General features: G+C 39.6%; 1 protein-coding gene across 4 annotated transcripts in view; it reads left to right on the top strand.

Moving 5' to 3' along the window:
• Positions 1–16,492, top strand: part of MND1 (meiotic nuclear divisions 1) — a 50,142-nt gene that overhangs the window by 32,939 nt on the left and 711 nt on the right. For 2 of the 4 annotated variants that reach the window (XR_007631800.1, XR_007631801.1), the window contains 3 exons: positions 6,167–6,211; positions 7,906–7,974; positions 9,873–10,047. Coding sequence is in view for 2 of the 4 variants with exons in the window: in XM_050338230.1 (XP_050194187.1) it covers positions 6,167–6,211; positions 7,906–7,974; positions 9,873–9,991 (233 nt within the window). In the remaining 2 variants the exon portion in view is untranslated. Of the gene's footprint in view, positions 1–6,166; positions 6,212–7,905; positions 8,177–9,872; positions 10,067–16,492 lie in introns of those variants that run through there. The other 2 variants (XM_050338230.1, XM_050338231.1) reach the window with 2 other exon arrangements.

The raw sequence follows: 16,492 nt of genomic DNA, 5'->3' as shown, positions 1-16,492 counted from the left end.
AGCTGGATATTAGAAAAAGATTCTTCACCCAGAGGGTGGTTGGGCACTGGAACAGGCTCCCCAGGGAAGTGGTCACAGCACCAAGCCTGACAGAGTTCAAGAAGCATTTGGCTGATACTCTCAGGCACATGCTGTGATTCTTGGGGATGGTCCTGTGCAGGGCTAAGGATTGGACTTAATGATCCTTGTGGGTCTCTTCCGACTTGGCATATTCTATGATTCTGTGAAGTTCCTTTAGCTGTGTTGAACATATGGAGTTTATTAGTGAATGAAGTGGGGAGGGAGGAGTTGTCCACTGAAAAAAAAACAAGTGGTGGTAGGGAGCCCAGCATCAACCCTGAATCAAGTTGGTATGCTTGTTTCTGTTTTGTAAGCGTACTGCTTCCCTCTGCTCTTTGGATAAGAATAGGTATATTTTAGTTACGCCACTAAGATTTCAGTGTGGGTTTTCAGGTACAATATTTGAAAGGGAAGTGGTCTTCTGAAAGGGTAGGTACATGAATATAGTAAACTTAAGTGGAAGAGCATGTCTTTTGCATAGAGGAATTTTTTGGTAGCAATTCTGACAAATTCTGTTCGACATTTTTGAAGGAGACCCTGTGTACATCCTGATGAAATTTGACAGTGTGACCTTTTCATATGGGACAGAAGGAGTTTTTGCTGATGAGACTTGACACTTTTTTCAAACACACTGACAAAGATCGCAGACCCTTTAAAAAGTGTTCCCAGCTCTTTAGTAGCTTTACTGTGCACTGCTGTGTCTCACCATACAAACAAGCACTACAGACTGGCACTATGGTGTGTGTTCGCTCAGGTTTATTTTCAAGTAAACATATATGTGTGTATCTATATGTTTAGACACACACACGCAGATGTTGCAGCAGAAGTGCTAATTTAATTCATTTGTATATCAAAATTTCTTGAGTAGTTTTCTATCACAAATAGCTTATATTGTGTTCTATGCTTTTCAAAATAGTTGTAGATCAGTAGGTAGCGTTCAAAATCACCAGTGCTTTTTTCTTGTAGTTCTGAAACTTTATTCAGAGGAGTCTAAAAGAAGTCAGTATAAATAGTTCCATTGAATTTGTGATGTCATTTGAATGAGAGATCATATTTGTGCGTTGACTTGAATGTAGTCATGAATCCTGAAGCATTGTGACTTGTTGATTAATATTAGGGGGAAAAGTGTTGTGTGGGATACTGGAGTGTGGGGGAAGAATGATGTGTTATTTTGGATTCAAAGGAGTTGACAGAATTCTGATGTGCTATCACTTTTCTGCACAGCAGCTCTTTATTCTTCTTATAACAGGAAACACCTTTTTGGGAAGCATGGGGGAAGGTAAAGATTTCCAGTATTGTGGAGGTGTCTCTGCCTAATATATGATTACAAAACATTCTTCTAAAGCTCTTCTTGCCGCATTGCAATTCACCCTGTTGACAGTGTCACAGACTACTTATTCTTGAGGATACTCAAATGTGGACTTTTAAGAAGACGCTTCATCAAATAATTGCCATAAATAGTCTCCAGTGGCAAGCTGCAGTCTCTTGATCGGTCTCTGACCAGTCAGTTGTGAATGGGCATGTCAGGAGGACTTACTAGGCATTTATTTTTGGACTTTCCGTGGATGACAGGTGTATAATTTCTATGTTCACCTTCTATCCTGGGCTTTAGAGATGGGCCCTTTATTCGCATGAGATATTTTCAGTTGTGGGAAAAATTTTGAAAACTATGGGTCACACTATGATATTATAGTGATACTGCTCCAGGAGAGGTGGGGAAACACAAATCTGTCGCAGTGTGATGATAGCAAGGTAATGTTTCTGGAAAAGTGAGGGCAGCCTGTGTGCAGGAGAATACGTAACTCTCTGCAGAAGGCAGCGGACAATCAGAATCATCGGACATTCAAGTTCGCGTACGCTTCTTGTGTTAGTTGACGTTTTTCATCTTTGAAATCAGTCTAAGTGAATGCAGAATTATTGCAGGAATTCAAATGCACCTAATGCAATTAATTTACCCTGACCAGTTTCATGAGAGAGATTGAGAACCTCTGGGCTAATAATCCTCACTGGTCCCTGAGAACAGTTGCAGCTGTTCTCTGCATTTCATGCAGAAGAATTGTGATTCACAGTGTTAAATTACTCCCTCACCCACATGCTGAAGGCTGCAGCTGTATTTTGTATGTGTCTGCTAACAGTCCCACAGGCTGAGGGGTGACTCTCTCCTTGATAAAGTGCTGCTTCCCTCTGCAGTTGTGTGCCTTTTAACCGAGAAAATACATACAATTTTCTTGTGGCATTAGTTGTGGTAGGTCCAAACTGGCACTAAAGTGTGCTACCTTTATAAATACAATTAGATTTTGTTATTCTACGGAAATAGGGGTTCCTGGACCTTGAAGGTTTTTTTAATATAGAAAAACATTACCTACAATAATGCTTAAAGCTATCCTGAAAATGCCAGAGTAGGATCTAGGAGATCAAAGAACGCTACAGTTTTTTGTGTGTTTCTAAGATTATATGTGGTTGTGAGCTGGTTCTGGCTGTTGAAAATTTTTTTTTTTTTTTTTTTTACTATAGCTGTTGGAGCTTTATGTTGCCTTTAGAGCTGAATTCTATTCTGTGACTGAGTCCTTAATATTTCTGTAATGATACGTGCTGGACTTAAAAAGCCTTTTAGGAAGAACCTGTAAGTGGATTTGAAAGTGTTTGTAAGGAGATGGTCGTGGTTGTTGCTATTACAATTGTTTTTAACCCGTGAAAGTATTCAAAGTCTCATAGCTAACTTAGTATATATATTGTGTCAAGGAGGCATGTAGTGGTTTTCCCCTCCTTTGGAAATACTTGAGACTTCTACAGTTTTTTGGCCATTTATTTTTGGACTGCAAATAGGACTTTTAATTCCTACCGCCTTCCCGTTCCATGAAAAAAAGGGAGAGAATCTGGGAGAATAAGGAAAGAAGAAAGGGAGAAGAGAAGCTGTAGTTCTGCAGTATGCTGAGAATGACTGTGGGGCTTCCTGAGCCAGATCAGAAACGTTGTGGCCTTACCGTGCTAAGATTTGAGTCAGTATATATTGCCAGTTCAGATTTGTTCAGAAACATTGCTGTGTTAATGCTTTGTGCTGCTGGCCTTCACTCCTGACCAGGCGCAGTTCATGTATTTTAGAAGGCTCCTTAGTGCACCTCCAACAGCTGTCCATCTGCCCCTTTGTCAGCTCTGTCTCCTGGCCTGCTCCAAAATACCCTGCCCCTGGACCACCTTCCTTTCCCTACCATTGCTTTCTTCTGTGGGAATACAAGGGATTCTGCCTGTGACAAGGACAATCACAGTTGCTTAGGATAATGGTTCAGCTCCCAGAATCTGGGCTCTTTGAGTTCCCTGCAGTTCTCCAGAAATACCTGGGGTTGAGGGAAGAAGAGACTTCCGTGAGGATTGGTCAGAATTAACTCTCTGACCCTTAACCTTTCACTGTTTAGGGCATATTTCCAGATGTGTTTTGCTAACATAACAGACTAGCACTGCAAATCACGCTGCTCCTGGGCCTTGCATTGCTGTACACACAGCGGTTGCTTTTGTTCAGTTTTGGAGAGAAAATGCAAGCTTCCGTTTTCTTTCTTAGAAAATGCCCAGTGTGTCTGAAATTCTTCAATGGAAGATACAGATACAGTGCCTCAGCCAAATAAATGACTTGTATCCTGCAGACTTGGGAGTGGGAAAGTCTATTGATGCGTTGTCATACAAGTAGGTGAAATAAATATGTAACGTTCAGAACAAATGGATTATTTTGTTGTTTCCAAACAGCAATTATATATATTGTCAGCCTATGTGCAGATGTTTAGATAGAGTATAACTAGAGCGTAATGGTAAGGAGAACATCTGGAAGCATCTGGAAAACGTTGCTTCCTGTATTGCTTACCTCTGCTGCACATTTGGCCTTCCATTGTTTTGTGCAGCTTCAGTACAGGAGCACTATTTAGTAGCTGCCAAAAATCAAGTTCAGTTAGAGCAGCTCTGGTCAGCAGGAGGATCAGTAGGACTCCAGCCAAATTTGGGACCCAGTGGTAGCGGTGGTTTTGGCAAGTAACCAGTTTCCCTTAATGCTGTGTCTGCGTTTCTCCTTTTTACAGTTCACACAGTTGGTGTCCTGATTCTTCTTTAGAGTATACATTTTTAAGTTCCCATGCTATTGCTGTCTTTAGATCTTGAACTTTCTTTTTTCAGTGCAGTCTAAAAACCAGAAGTCCAATGCTTGTGTGATCCTCTGGAGCTGGAGAATAGGCAATCAAAGGTAGCGTGACTTTGAGTTAGTTACACCCATCTATGAAGTAGGTGTGTCTGGGGGGTGTCTGCTTTACTACTTCTCCTTTCCCTCATCCTCCATGCCTGTACACATACAGATGATAGAACCAGTGAAAGTCCCAACAAGCAACTATAAAAGGCTCCCAGAAAGTAGTCAAGGTGCAGCTTCCTTCATTTCTGTCAGTTCTTGTGATGGAGTTGGAGGCCTCTGGAAGATGCAGGCGGTGATGCAGATGTGGCTGTGTCTTCAGGTGATGCAGGACCAAAGCCTGTCTCGTTTCTCTTTCAGGCATGGTGTTGGTTACAGCAAGCACACAAGATCATGCAGTGGAATTGTAGGCAAGGTTAAGCCTGATCCCAAAGGATTACATCTTGCCTTGAGATAGCTAAAGGCTCTGCCCTCTTCATTTCAAACTTCATTACTTGGAGTCAAACACAGCTGTCAACTTTTACTGTAGAATTTCACTAAAATGCTGAGGGAAGTATCACAACTAACATATTTTAAATCTTGACCAGTGAAAGCTCTTACTCTGCAGACTTGCTTTAAGTAGGGTTAGTTTAAGTACTGTTCTAAATGCCATTAGCTGCAAATATATTGTCAGTACTGCCAGTCATGGAACTGAACAGGTGGAGGTGGCAATTAGCAGTCAGCAAAGGAAAAAAGGAATATCTCTCTCAAGCTAGGAACAACTTGAATTCCTGATGCTTGCAGGCAAGCAGAAATGCCATCTTCTCACCCACTCTGTTTTTTGCCCATCTTTTTTTCTTTTCTTCATGCTGTGCCCAAATTTTCTAATTGTAGACCATTTTAGAAATTACACTGGTTTTGAAATGTCGTATTACTCCAATCTAAACATTTTTCATGTGAGTTACTGAAGTATTAAGGTTAGAATAATGAACGCTTACCCTCCTGTGTGCTAGCAGGTGATTTTTGAATAATTTAATTTTGCTTGAAGTATAATTTATATAACAATAGATACCTGATCATATATTCACTTCTAAGCACCCCCTGGAGACAAATTTCATGCTGACCATTCAAATGAGTATTATCGTGCAAGTACTAACAAGACTAACTGGGAATAACTAAATTATGTGTAGGTGTGAGAACCATAATGATTCTGATAAATTCCCACGTTGCAAACCAACCTGCTTGATTTGATTCAGTACTTATTTTAATGGGAGGAAGGTGATCTAGGAGGAATTTTTCTTGATAGTTTTGCTTCATGGAAGCTATAAAAAAGCTATTTGTAGTAATAGTAAATTACTATTATGTATTTAGTTCTGGAGTGGTGGTAAGGGAGGTAAGACAAATTTAATAACCAGAAACATTATTTTGTCTTTGTTGAGGGGGTTCATAAAGCCTGGGAGACCTTCCAGAGCTCTATTATCAACTTTTGGATTAATGTGAAAGACTGGTGCCTTGTCATTTTCCTTATGTATATGGAGTCATGCATAACCATGCGATGGATTACTTATGTATAGAGAGGATTATGAAATATTTTCCATCTCCATTGCCTCTAGTATCTTCAGGCCATGTATCTAGTTCCAATCTTACTGCAGACAATTAAGCCCTCAGGCAAGCCAAAGTAGGATTATTTTATTTTAAAATACACTTTTAAAACTCACAGTTGTTCATATGGTATCTCTTATATTCCTTGATCCTGTTTTTCTTTAACCTGTCTTTGTGCTTGCTGAAGCCTTGAAAGTGTAAAACAAAAGAAGTGTTTGAAAGCAGTGGAATAACTTCCCTATATTGTGTGGTTCCCTAAAAATGACATCACTGCAAATTTAATCTCTGTGTCTTGAAACTATGGGATGATTTTACTGTGATGTGTGCTTTTATCGTTGTTGATGTTTTTCTCTGTTTCAGGCCAAACAAACAAAGTGGCCAAGGAGGCAGCCAATAGATGGACTGGTGTGTATTGCAGTGACATTAACTTCACACTAGAGCAATTTCAGTAAAAGACCTACTCATTGTTAAGAATTTTAAATTTGATTAGGACTTTGTTGGATAGTCCTCACTTAAAAATATGCAGAAATTTATTTTGCTTATAAACTATTATGATTCAAAATAAAAACTACATCTTCTGAGTTTAGTTACTGAATGTACTTCATATGACATAATAGATTTGTCCTTCTGGTGCTGTCTTGCACACTGTGTTAAAACCTGCAACTCATTTCCTTGGTTGAGTTAAAATCTCTTAACGATCTGGAAATACAATAGAGACTGGCAGTGGTGGTGTCCAGGTATTCAGAAAGTTTAATTCTATTCTGAATGTTTATCTGTTTCTGAAGAAGGCTTTGTGGAACTTTATTACTGCTACCATGTGATAGGTGCTAATATAAACTAGATATTTCTCGAACTAATTCATCAGCTTTGACATGCAATAGAAATGGTGCACATTTTTGAGGAAGATTACTGTGATAACATTCATATGGAAGTTTAACTCAGTTTTCTGTTGTTGCTTAGCTTTGCTATATCAAATTTCCATTTTGCAGAGCAAGCCATTTGTATGTCCTTATTTTTTAAAAATTATTTAGAATATTGTTTGTAATTTTTTTGCTTAGAATTGATCTACTGTGGACTGCTCGCTATCATTGGTTATGACAAGTGCAGCAGGATATAATTTTCTTAGTCTTTTGACTATTATTATATCTTCATGTGCACTGGGTTGTTTACTGCATATGGGCAAATAAAATTATGGATTTGAAAATAACTTCTGGGAATCCTGTTGTCAGGGCTTTCTGCTGTTGACGACAGGCTGTTGTTCTCAAGGCCTTGAGTGAGGTAAAGGAGCTATGCCTCAGCCTGTAGAAAGTACTTTGCTATTTAATTAAGACAGCTAGGTTATATGCTGTAGCATAGTTTTCTTTTGGAAAGACAGTTCTAAAACCAAAGGTGCAATGGTTAAAGAAAAGGAAATATTTCTAAGGTGTGCAGACAGAGGAACAGTTCCTCTCTTAAGGAATGCTGCAGTTTGTGGGTGTTAGAAATGATGTAATAGGGTTTTAGAAATGATGTCATGAGTTTCAGTCAATACTGCAGTGAAAAATTATGTTAAACTGAAGAAAATGTATATGTTTACAATAATAATGTGATCCTAGAAGAGAAGTGCTGATCAAAATAAAGCTTCCTGAATGTCTTTTATTTAACTTTCAGAAAGTCTACAGTGTCTGAACAAACACACGGGACTGGAAAGGACTTTATAGCTGATTTAAATTTAATTTTTGCAGTTGTAGACAGTCAGTAGGTGTCTAACTGAAGAAGGGCCTATAAAATACTCACTATGCATATTCACACTTACCTCATCACTATAGCAGGTTTGCACTGTAATTGTATCTTTCAGTCTCCTTATAAGAGAGGAGCAAGAAAAGATAAAGCAAACATCCAAAAAAGAGGAAATATTTCACTTAGAATGAGTAAAATTATGTTATTAACAAAAGCCTTCTGTTTTCTGTTCTAAATCTACTTAGTAATGATGTTCCCCACTATGTACCTTTTTCAGACACACAGGAGATATTTTAAATGGAAGGATTTTGTTGGAGCCAAGACTATAATTCATGCTTTCCTAAATATTCAAAGCTGAATGTTTTTCATTCTGTTCACAGATAACATCTTTTCAATAAAGTCCTGGGCCAAACGCAAATTTGGATTTGAAGAGAGCAGAATTGATAAAGGTTTTGGAATCCCGGAAGATTTGGATTACATTGATTAGTGTTCTGTTGATGACCGACACAGTTGTACATAATTGGTTATATATTTGCAGTTCACATTTAAATGTGTATCTAAGCCCTCTCCAAAAACTGACCATCCTTCAATTTGCTGTTTTTGTTAAAGTTAATAAAATTCAAAAAATATTTGTTGCATTTTTTTTTCTTGTACACTGTAGATAGTAAATGTCTTGATTTCTTCTGTGAGACAGACTTAGAATGGACAGGGGTTATAGGGAATTATTATTATAGAATCCTGATTCAACTCTTCCTTTGCTTAAGCTAGAACTTCCAGGGATTTATGTTTAAATATGTGGAAGACTTTGGAGAAGGAACAGCAGGAGACAATATGGAATTGAATTAATTTTTTCCTTATTTCACCAGTGAAATACAAGAGGCGTAATCTGTTAATGGAAAACAGTGAGGCAGTAAAGGTATGAGCAGAAAGGCTGAGGTCTGATTTCAGATTTTTTATTGTGTTGCTAGAACTGCTTGTATGTTTAGTGACAAAATTGTGGTTGTTGGACCTCATCAGAGCTGAATCTGTTCCAGCAAATATATTGGATTTGACACTGAGAAGGCTTCTCTGGTCAAGAGTATAACTGCACAGAAGGGCGATCGAAGAGTACCCATCCATTCACAACAGTGCACCAAGATTTAGGATGCTTATCTGGGATGTGAGAGACTGAATTCAATTTGCTGTTCAAAATCAAGCACCTTTGGCTTTATGCGCATTTTTCAATTTTGGGCTAAGAAAGCAGCCAACCAAAATAATAACAGATTTCAGAGCTTCTCATTTTCGTTTGGTGAAATTTCACAAGCACCTCACTGTGTTATCAACTTCTGGTTTCTAGTTCTGGTCAGTACGTGGCTATAGAAAGACAGGTGGAGACTGCAGACTGTTCTTTGCCTTCTGCAGCTGTGGATTGTAAGACAGCATTTCTGCTGTAGTGCCTGGAGGATTTAAGGTTTACCCTTAGGAGGCAGGCTGGCCTGCTGCAAGGTAGACGTGTGTATCGCTGAAAAGTGTCTGCCTGCCTTTTATGTAAGCTCTGATGAGAGCATTGCTGAAGAGGTGACATTTAGCTGGAGATATGCCCAGAAATCTGTCTCCTGTGACCTTTCCAATTAAAAAGTTTCCTATCAGCTCAGCGCATGTTAAAATCCAAGGATTTCAGCTATGCCCCTGGCTATTGTCATCTCATGTCTATGAAGACAGCAAAGTTATTGGGAAGATAGCAAGTGGAGGATTTTCCTCTCACAGAGATAGCGCAGCAAGTTATCTGTTGCCTGAGGAAAATGTATGTGATGCCTGGCACATAGTAAAATGCCACCGTGCTTAAAATTGCGATGGAGATGTTTCCTTTCGTGTGTTTGGGAAGATTTTACTCCTAATAAGCCCCGTGTTTAACATACAGTGTGTTAGGCACTGAATACACCTGCCGACTGGCTAAGGCGTACTGCAGAGGTGCTGAGCTGGGGGCAGTGCTCCTTACCAGGCCAGGCTTCTGCCCTGTGGAGGGTGTGCTGTGCAGCAAAGCTACGTGCACGTGCAGTTTGGGTGGTTGTTCTTGCTCTTCAATTTTGTGCTGTGAAACAGTAAAGAGCGAGGTTTTATGGTTTTTGTTTTGTTTTGTTTTGTTTTCTGTAGTATATCTCCGGTGATTTTTTTTTTTTTATCTGGCTAAACGTCTGGGTTTTTCTGTGACTATCCTGTACCACCTAACAGGTGTCAGAAGCTCTTTGACACATCTGCGTTTGAGATCACGTAACTGCCATACACTAGAGACCACGATGACTCAACAGGCTTGTTTGTATGAAGGAACACTGAGCACATTAACTTATTGATGTTTTTTCCTTCTTAGAATCACTTTCATGTGGCCGACCTTCTACTTGTCAAGGAGCCTCATGTAATTTGTGGCCTGTAGTGGCTAGTACATCAAGACTTCCTCTGGTACCTGTAGGGATGAGGGTTTCTTACTGATTTTACTGCTTTGGCTACTTTCCAAATTCAAGAAGGAAATGAAGATGACCAGCTATGTAAGTTTAGCTGCAATATTGTGGCTTCCTGTTTGTATGGTAAAAGCATTGTGGGCTATAATAAAACCATTAAATATAATCTAAATAACTGTACTTGAAATAGATTTGCTTAGAGATACTACAGTCAGCCAGCATGAGACTGTAATAAAACCATTAAATATAATAAATATCATTTAAATAACTGTACTTGAGATAGATTTGCTTAGAGATAGTACAGTCAGCCAGCATGAGCACTACCTTTAAAATGCCAAACACAGCCTCTTTGCTTTGGACACAAAACTGAAGTAGTTAAAGTGCAAGGCATTTCTAACAATGTAATCTTCTCTAGAGTTTTGGGTTTGTTTTACAAGTACACAATAGAATATAGACATGCAGTTGCACTCTGTTTTCTGTTCCTGTCTCCTCCTGCTGGTATTGGTTAGCAAGCCCGGCAGAGAATATGTCTCCTCTAAGGACACAATTTTGGAACAGCCAGAACATAAATTTCTCAGCTATAGAGAGGAAGGGAAGAGGTGATGCACTGTCAGAAACTGATGCTTGTTCCTCTAGTGGAATAGATTTATTTTGTACTACCTTCCTCATAATTCTGCATTTTCAGTGTAGGTGAATTTCAACATGAAAAGCAAAGCCAGATCCTTTCTGAGACAAAAAGAGACAATTTGTATGTCTTGAATATTCCAAGACACTTTCAGACTGCTGCATCTGCCCACTTTTGGAAGCTTTTCTTCTTGAAAAGATATGAACTACTAAATCTCTCAGTATGAAACCATTATGTGGTTTGAGATGTGTGTTCACTTTAATTTTTAAGAGAAGCTGAGACTTTTGTTTTCTGCTGAGTTAAAAGTCAGTAACAGTTAAAATGATTTTCCTTCTCCTGATATGTTTTTGGCTGTTAGCGTGTAGCAAAAATGAAAACACTCAACCTGATCTTGTGTCCCAGTTTGTTTCTTCAGAGTTTTCCTGAGATAGAATCTGGAATATTTCTAAAGAATCTAACATGAACATGACTGAGTTTAAATGCTCGCTTCTACTGTTATTCTTGTGGTTATGTCACAGCTATTTTATGTATATGTCTTCCTCTTTTTTCTTTTTTTTTCCTCTGCCCTATAGGGGTTTTTGCCCATGTAAGGTAAATATTTTCAACTGTTAGAGCTAAGTCAGGAGGTCAGGCCTTTACTGCAATTCAGTTTTATAATTAAAGCAGCTACTGGTGCAATGTGGGAAAATCAAAGGCAGTTGTTTTTAGCAGAGTCTGCAGCTCTGACAGGAACAGTATCAGGTCCAGCTTTTCAAAATAATCTCTTGAGAAGTTTATCTCTACAGTACCAGGCTGAGGTGTTGCCTGCTCTTTGGGACTGATGCTGATTAGCCACTGTGAAGCAACCTAGACACAGGAGAAAAATATTTGTTTCTACCTGATCTGCTAGGAAACATTACTAGTTTAAAGGAATTTTACTAACTATGTCTGCCTTGAAACAGCCCATTCTTCCTTGGCTTTTCTTTTAACTAGCCATCTTCATGCTCTGTACAACACCAAGCATGACCTCTAGGACTCCCTTTGTGGTGCTTGCAGAGTGTTAAATGTTAACAGTCACAAAGGTTTACCTTTTGTCATAAATTGGGCGCTAAACCTTTCATTAATGCATCATCTGAAATGTCATTACTGTTGGGGGTGTTTTAAAAGGGAGAATCCAGGCTCTGATGCAAATGTCACAGTGATGCTGTGATCACGTGGCAAAGGTGGAACTGAAACTTATTGGGAGAATAAGGGGAAAAGAAACCCGGCTTGTGATGGTGATTAAGAACGTTGGTGCAAGAGTCTTATGGGGTCCTCCTGTCACCCAGGCATATAGCCACTAGTCAGGTGATCTGACTGGTGCTTATCTTCACCTTGTTTCTTGTAGAGGTGAGGTCTGTCAAGTCATGGTTTCTGTCATTTATCTCCTTTTCCCTCCAAGTGTTCTTAAATTACCCAACGATTTCAGCTAAATTTTCTCTTGTGGGGCTGTGGTACGAGGTCACAATTTATCTGTTCTGCTTGGCTGGCTGCCTGATAAATACAGGCTTTCCTTTTCCCACCTGCCAGTTTAGGGACCTGAGAAGGGGCAGAGCATGCTGGGGGCAGGAGGAGGAAGGAAAGATGTCAAAGATGACTGTAAAAGACCTGGAAGCATTTGGTGCCTGCTGGTGATGGAGTACATGTGAGGCAGCATTGCTGGAGCTGAGATGGAATGGTGTGTGCATCATTTCAGTGGGAAGGAACAGGGGGCTTCAACAAGCAAAGTCCTCAACTAATCCTCAGTGTCACACATGTGACTGGGTTCTTCCATTTACAGTTAGCTGCCATCTAGACACAGTGTCTAAGGATTCTTGTGCTTAAGGGGCCTGCCTTCACAGCAGGGATAGCCTTTCATCTTCTTTTTCTCCTTGTCCCCTTTGCATTTTCTCTTCCACCCCTCCACTGTCATTTCCCTTTCAGATCGGCTTACAGAAACTAGGTGGGCTGAACAAGCAACGCACTGCAGTCTGTACAGATGGCTGTCTGTCTTACTCCTCCTCTTGCTGACGCTGCTGTCAGCACACTCACCTTCCAGGCATACAGGAAGGCAAGTATCTATAAGTTAGAATTGTCTCTTTAAACCATATGTGCAGAAGGTTGCACGTCAAAAGACCAGAGAGCAAAAACATCTGTGAACACCACCACTGACCTTTTCAGGGTGAAGCTTTATAATGCCCCAGAAATGAAGGAACAGTTTTTATGCTGTGGGTAATCTGGTCATTCAATCACTAACTAACCTAGTCAGAAAAATTTTCCTTATTTAAAAAAATAATTGCTAAAGTATTTAGAAAGAACAGTTTTCCAGCAAAACCTGCTGGGTGATTTTCTGTTTCCACTGTCTGATGAAAACCCAAGTTATTCAGAGAAACAATGAGCCTTTCCATATGCAAAACTTCATTTTAAAATACACTCTATTCTTCTGTTTCAAAAAACCTTACTGATCTGTTGGCAACCAGTGCTAAACTAAATCCTGTAAGCAGTCCAGGGGCACCTTGTTTCATGTGAGATGATGAACCTCAGCTGTGCTGCAGCTGAACCTCAAAAGGAAAAGTTGTTTAAAATTATGGCTTCTAGAGAAAGCCAGTGGAGGAAGAAGTTGTGTTTGAAGTGAGGAGGGCCTGAGTTACCACCTGCATACTGAAGGGGATACAGGGATCCACCTCTTTCCCTGGACACCTTTGATCGTGTCACCTTCCTCCAAGGCCGCGCTTCAGTGGCATTCTGGAGGTGAGATTATGTTGAGGTGCAAAAACATAATTTTTTTTTTCTCATTTTTGCAGTCTACAGTGGGAAAATATTAATGTTTTCTCTCTTCCCCTTTCTACTCAGAAAAAAAAAGGAGAGGAAAAAGTCAATCACATCATGTTTTCTTACATTACCATTACTGACCATGCAAAATATAATGCCTCTTGCTGATCCTAGCATTTGGAGGATTTTTGAAGGAGGATAAAAGTCAAACTTTCATACTTTGTTTTCAGTTTCTCAGAAAAAAATTAAGTACCTATTGAATCAGATTTTTTTTTCTGTGTTATGCTGGCAGAAATGCTTTTTGATGAATTTTTGCAGGGACATCAATTAATCATCATAATCAACTACATTCCTCTATGGACTTTCTTTTCTCCTGAAATATATTCTAGGCAATATGCTCTTCATTATGTTTTTAAAAGTGAGTCTATTTCTGAGATCAGTGATTTAAAAAAATGAAAATCAAGGCTCTGCAGTGGACCTGTTTGTTATTCTATGGTCATTAATATTGTACCTGTTTGAAAAGGATATGTAAGAAATAACTTAAGGATACATAAGTATAACTCAAGAAAGTTATACTAAGTGCTCCAAAACACCAGTTTCTTTATCATCTGGTGAAAGGCAAGAAGCCTGGATGATAAGTTCCATTTTTGGTGTAACCACCATCAAAGATTCAATGAGTGAGTAACTTTTTTTCAAACAGATACATTGAACAAAGAAGCTTCAAGATGGAGTCCATCAACTTTTAATGCTCTTTTCAAGTTAAGCTGTTTTGAAAGTGCTGGTTTGCTGTTCTGACCTTAGATTGGAGGTGGTAAAAGTGAAAATAGCTAAAATATTTAAAAATCAACATTTCTAATTAAAATGTTACGTTCAAAATTGGAAATCACATCTTTGAAGCTGTCTTCTTCTTTAACAATACCACCACCAAAAAAAAGTGCAGGAGCCTTTCCTTGTCATTAACTGTCTAAATCATTAGAAGATTGTACAAACCTAGGGGAACTATGCATGTCTGAGTAGGACATATGTCTTCACTCTTTCAAGCAGGCATGTTCTAAAATCTGCATTTTGGGTTGCATATTTTCATTCCTACTGTTTCTTCAATGCTTATGCTGGTAACTAAAATGGAGAGAGTTTTCTATCAAAGGGCCTTTACTGATAGGCAAATTTGACTGATAACTTGATAGCAACTTGGGGAAATGGAAAAAAGGGAATCTAATTTCAAATTTTTGGTTCATTTTAGACTTTAGCCTCTTTAGTCTTGAGCCAACAGAGTGGGCATTGTCAAATATTTCCTATACCAACCCACCAGCTGTATCATTCAGCTTTTGGTAGAGACCAGATAGAAAACAATAGTGACAGGGTTTTTTTGCTTTGCCTTTTTATTGTCACTATTATTGCTTAGCAAGTCTCCATCCCGAATTAAGGCCAGAGGGAGGAGGGTTCACTGCTTAAAAAGCACAAGCAAGACCTATGCTTAGATCCACCTTTGATAGCAGTTTCCCTCTCTGCTCTTCCATACAGCTTTGTTTTTGACAGATTTATCCTGGCAAACACTTATCTTTGCAAGTGAGTGGTGAACATTCGTACTCTGATGCAAATGATTTTGCATCATGAATTAGTATGCAATATTGTAAGCAATAATTTACAGTTAAAATTCAGAGGACTAGGCTTGCAGGTGTACTCTGGTGTTACTGAAAGAAACTGTTTGATGTTAAGCTATCTACTTGATATGGGATTTTTTTCAAGATTCATATTTCAGGGGCTTTAGTTCTGTTCACCACACCAATGCTAATTGCACAGTTCTGTCACCTCCTGTATGAGTGACAGCAACGATGGAGGGCCTTGGCTTTCACTAAAATGAGAGAAGTTTTGCCAAGAAGCTAGCAGAGAAAGAGCCTTCTGAGCAGAATCAGTCTCCTTGAAAAAGAAACATTTCTGCAGTGAAGTCCTTACAGCTTGCTTGATTTCTGAGTACTTCAAAAAGCATCCAGATCTGATTAAGTTAATATATTTTCTTATCCACTTCTGTGCTCACATCCTGCAGAAGCCCAGGGTTGGCCACTTGTCCTTGCTCCACCTGACAGGTGTCATCTTATCTTGGCTTTGAGCCGTTAGAGACGCCCTGGGAGTTTGGGCTGTGAGGTTCTTCTTCCAGTGCTGTGGGTGGCTGTGAGCAGAGATACTGCTCCTCCGTTACTGGTGTGCAGAGAACAGCCTCGTATCTGGAAAGCTGAAAAGCTCTTGATAGCCTTGTGTGAAAAATATTTGTGGCAGTGCTAGTAGAACGTTGTTCCCTTTGTTTTAGAGCTCATGTATGTGTATTTTTCTTTTGAAGTCTGTGTCCAGCCTCCTATCCCTCAGCCTTCATAGTCGAAGGAGAAGCAATAAAAATAGAAAGTAAATGCAAAACAGAGCAAAGACCGAAGATGAGTGGAAGAAAAAAACCCTCATGACTTCTACTCTGAAGATTTTAACATTATATGTTGAGGGACACCCTAGGGGTCCCTCCTACCTCCACTACTACCTTGGGGTAGCAGGCATTTCTGTTTCCCTTGTCTGTGCAGCAGCCACAGGAAGAAGCAAAATAACGTGAGTGCCAAGGCACTATGATGACCAGGAGTGCTGCCCTCCTCACTTTGGCCAGTCACATGGGCCCTTGCATTTGACAGCTGTGAATTCAGACTGCCAGGGGTAAAAACCACCTCCTTCATAGTAAAACTGAGTGACACAAAAGACAATGACAGCCTGAATGAACTAACTCAAGCAGAGGCGCTCACCTGTCTCTGGCTTTTGCATGCTGAGAGATGCAGTGCCAGTCAGCCTGGCCAAAGCTGTGTCCTGGGAGAAGCTTTTGAGTCCCACGTCCATAGCTTTGAAGGTCATAAAAGCACAGTGATAGGAAGCTGTGACTGTTCCATTTAGCACTGCCATTCCACGCCACTTTAAAATGTGTTATTTTTGTTCCATGGGTCAACTGGTCAGGTTATCAGTCCAGTTAGGGGAATGGGATGCTGATGGTTCACTGTCTGTTAAAATAAGCTCTGTACTATAGATGCTTTCTTGTTATTCTCAAAATTGGTTTCCATGGTAACTGTCACTGGAACAATCTTTTTCGATGAAAGGGAGGAAAATCATTTC

This window comes from Myiozetetes cayanensis, unplaced genomic scaffold (assembly GCF_022539395.1).
Source record: "Myiozetetes cayanensis isolate MyiCay16 unplaced genomic scaffold, myiCay2020 scf7, whole genome shotgun sequence".
NCBI classification, from domain to species: Eukaryota; Metazoa; Chordata; class Aves; order Passeriformes; family Tyrannidae; genus Myiozetetes; species Myiozetetes cayanensis.
This window is presented reverse-complemented; position numbering and strand designations above follow the sequence as displayed.